At 39.9% G+C, this 3,925-nt stretch overlaps 1 protein-coding gene across 2 annotated transcripts in view; it reads left to right on the forward strand.

Annotated features, from left to right (window-relative positions):
• Positions 1-3,925, forward strand: part of CDH20 (cadherin 20) — a 183,735-nt gene that overhangs the window by 130,555 nt on the left and 49,255 nt on the right. For both annotated transcript variants that reach the window (XM_019542101.1, XM_019542109.1), the window contains exons 4-5: positions 793-1,087; positions 3,386-3,505. In XM_019542101.1, coding sequence (XP_019397646.1) covers positions 793-1,087; positions 3,386-3,505 — 415 coding nt within the window. The remainder of the gene's footprint in view (positions 1-792; positions 1,088-3,385; positions 3,506-3,925) is intronic.

A 3,925-nucleotide genomic window follows, 5' to 3' on the forward strand; every position in this document is an offset into this window, starting at 1 on the left:
AAAAAAAAAAAAAAAAAAAGAATTAGTGACAGAAACACTTATGTTTCTTCCTTACTCTGTTACATCCCCAGTTATCCTCGGCTTCCTAAAATTAATTATCTATCAGTCATGCAGTAAGTTCATTTGTTAATTCCCTTTAAAACTTGGGGTGCATATCTTTTGTGTGTGGTGGTTTGTGTATGTATTCAGCTGCTTAGCTTACATTTTTATTTGTCCAACAACTTTTCTTCTATTTTCTTATCAGAAATGATTTTTAAGGGAGTTTTGCAACACAGCAATTATTGAGTTCTGTTGCTTCTTTGCTCCCTAGCGTCCTTATTTTATTTTCTCTTTAGTCCGTATTCTTTGGTCTATGATATACATAGTCATATTTTATGAGCGGCAGCCTTACCCCTCTTGAGTCACCTCGGCAAGTATAAAGTCATTATGCAGTCGATAGAAAGACTCCCATAGACTTCAAGGAGCTTTGAATCAGGCCAAGCGAGTGTTCTTCTTTGGTTGTCTGAATCTGCTTCTTTTAGCAGAGTGCAGTTTTGGGGGATGATTGATGTAGCGTTTAACCTCAACATTGCATCTTGGTTACATGAACTTTTACTGAATATTTGCATAAGTTTCTAAACCAGATAACTTTTACCGAATATTTGTATCTGTCAATGCAAAAGAAATGCTTCTACAGCCAGCTATTGAATCTTAATAGTGGGACCAAAATGTTCTGAAAAGTAATTGGGAATACGTCTTTCACTGCAGGCACTCCATGCTCATCATCTAATTGGTTCCCATTAATTTTTGCAGCTTCATTCTGATATGGACAGAGGGGATGGATCAATCAAATACATTCTTTCAGGAGAAGGAGCTGGCATTGTATTTACGATTGATGATACGACTGGGGACATTCATGCCATTCAGAGACTGGACCGAGAAGAAAGATCCCAGTATACACTGAGGGCACAGGCCCTGGACAGACGGACAGGCAGGCCAATGGAACCAGAGTCAGAGTTCATTATCAAAATCCAAGATATCAATGACAATGAACCTAAATTTCTGGATGGACCTTATGTAGCTTCTGTTCCAGAAATGTCACCAGTGGGTAAGGTGGATTTAAGAACACAATCTTCCAAATGATCTAATTATACCCAAACCAGCCCAGTGCCTCACAGACTCTACCTTGGCCTTACATGAGAGCAATACAACAATGTTGGAGAGCTTCCCTAAAACAGCCTTGGCTACTGTTAAGCAAGTGTATTGGCCCTGCTCAGGCAAGAGGTCATGTTATAATGAAAGGGGGTGGGGGAAGGGGAGACAGGGGAAAGAGCACACAGGAGGTAAGAAAGGGCTTGAATGCCCTGTGGTCTGACAACATGCAGCTGTGTGATGGCCTCTTTGGTATCCCTTACTAGCAAGCAAAAATTATAGTTGCTCTGAGTGCCTGACAAGCAATATCTAGCTGCCCCTAGATTTGGGGTTTTTTGGGATGGAAGCTTTAAGCCACCTTTGATACTGCGCCCCAACTCCAACCTTATCTGGGTTTCTGCTGAACATAGTTCAGGTAGATCTGTAAGTATTTTGTGATGTATAAATAAGTTGAAAATGAGAAGATACTAAGGCTTTTTTGCAGTGCAGCGGAATACAAATAGCTGCCTTCCTAGGATCTGAGGGGTTCAAAAAACCAACTCTCTCTAGAAATTGTCTACTAAATGAACAATACTGTCTTTTTTTGTTGTTCTAGTTTTCTCCTATTGCATTTCCATTTCTTTGGAGATAATAATTGCTTTCTGGTGACATATTGATAAAGATATAGTGCTACTTAAATCACATAGAATGAATATACAGCCAAGTTTCCACTTCACATTAGTAACTTAGACATAAAGCTAGAGGTGAACTTGAGCCATAAAAGTTACACCAAGGTCTAAAGTTTTCTGGATTTCATGCGTGGTTAGGTCTAGGATTAATTTTCCAACCTTTATAAAATAACATGAGAGAAGTTGTTTTTCATCATGGAATATTAGATAGAGGGATAGATGGATTCATAACATACTATCTCTAGATAAAAGGGGGGACACCAGAAAAAATATATTGGAAGTAATTATATTCCACCATATCAAAGTTCTTAGAAGATTATATAGCCTACAGAACTACAGTTAACTTGAGAGATAAGGTCCCTTGAAAATCAATGAATAGAAAAGACATCTCTATTTAGGCACCAACAAATGCTTCAGAAGGACAATCTCTAGGCATTTACAATTCTTTAAATGCATGAACAAAACCATATTGAAATACTGTTTTACTGAGTAGGTCATTGCTTAGCAATGCAGGTGTAGTGTAGTTGTAACTTCATGTGAGTTTATATTTTATTTAGCAGGCCAGAGTTTTCAGATATCTTCATAGTCTAAGCCCTAGTTTACCAGAGAGATCACCTCATAGACACACAGGGGTGGATCTAGCAGTGTGCAGCAATGAGGCCGCAGTAAGCTTTGGTTGTGTGGCATATACACAGTGAGCTCTCTGCGCAAAACAATGTGTCAGCACAGCTCCTACCAGAGCCGTACAAGTGCCCCGAGCTCTTAGATCACCACCTGACTGGCATGTGCTCATGGATCTCCAGCTTTCACACAGCTCCAGAGTCCAAGAGATGAGTGCCACTGCCACTTATCCCCACTTTTGCCCTGCTGTTGAATTCAGCTCAACTCAGTGCGCATCCAACACAGTTAAAGGGGATCCGGCTGCATTCCTCCTTGCTGCAATCTGGATTTGCCCATGTAACCACAGTAGCATGACTGAAAGAAGGGGAGGAGGGGAAACCAACACAGGCAACAGCCCCAGGTGCCACCTTTGTGGGGCAGGTTGCAAAAATAGCTGCTACTGCAGCTGGTGCCTAGCTCTGCCACTGCTGTGCTGTGCCATCAACAGCACGGAAGCTGGCATTGCCTCACTGCCCAGGGCACAGAGCTGCCCTGTTGTGCCTCTCCATAGATGCATTTCACTCACAAGTTATAAGCACTATTTTGTTTTACATAGCAAAGTCATAATAGTATACTACAGAGTGCTTTTTTGCTCTTTTTAGTATTACTTAGTAGCCAGAAATAAGGAAGAGAAGTGAGCACCCTAAACCAGCCAGTTCTCTGCAAACCACAAGCTTCAAAGGTCACAGTTACAGAACTGCTAGTTTAAGGGTTTTCTATCTTTTCAGTGATAAATGGTGGATTTATATGTATTAACTCTCATCAGTACTGATGAGGTATGCATACTAGTCTCATGCACATGAAAAAATATTCCTAGATGAAGTCCAATATGATAGAATGTTTCTTAAGCATTAAACCTGGATAGAACCATATCTATTTTCCCCCTACCTATACATTTAACTGGGTTCTCCCTTTTTTTTCCTCAGGTACCTCTGTTATTCAGGTGACAGCAACAGATGCTGATGATCCAACATATGGGAACAGTGCCAGAGTAGTCTACAGTATTCTCCAGGGCCAACCATATTTCTCTGTGGACTCCAGGACAGGTATTTGATTTCAATAGGAAATCAGCCAGAAAATCTGATTTATCTCACCTACTTTCATGTACTGTTCACTATTGGCCCCATTCTTCCTTAAAAGCACATGCGGGTTGGCATGAAACAACACTTAGGGCCCTGCTACATGTTTCAATTAATGCTGGATAGAACTGAGCTATAGAATTGTCACACATTTTTAAGCACAAACTGGTTGACTCTTTTTATGGCTGGATAGTCATTTGTATTGTGATAATTTCTTTGCATGTGTAGCTGGTCTAAATTTATTACATGATTAAACAGTTAATTGTGTAATATATGTAATATCTAGCAGGGATCTTAGCCATATAAGAGCAAAACTTCTGAGGCCCAAGATGTTTAAAAGAATAAAAATAACAATAGGGTTCTCAAGTCTTGTTTTTATATAAAAAA

This window comes from Crocodylus porosus, unplaced genomic scaffold (assembly GCF_001723895.1).
Source record: "Crocodylus porosus isolate Cpor-Errol unplaced genomic scaffold, CroPor_comp1, whole genome shotgun sequence".
Lineage (NCBI taxonomy): Eukaryota > Metazoa > Chordata > Crocodylia > Crocodylidae > Crocodylus > Crocodylus porosus.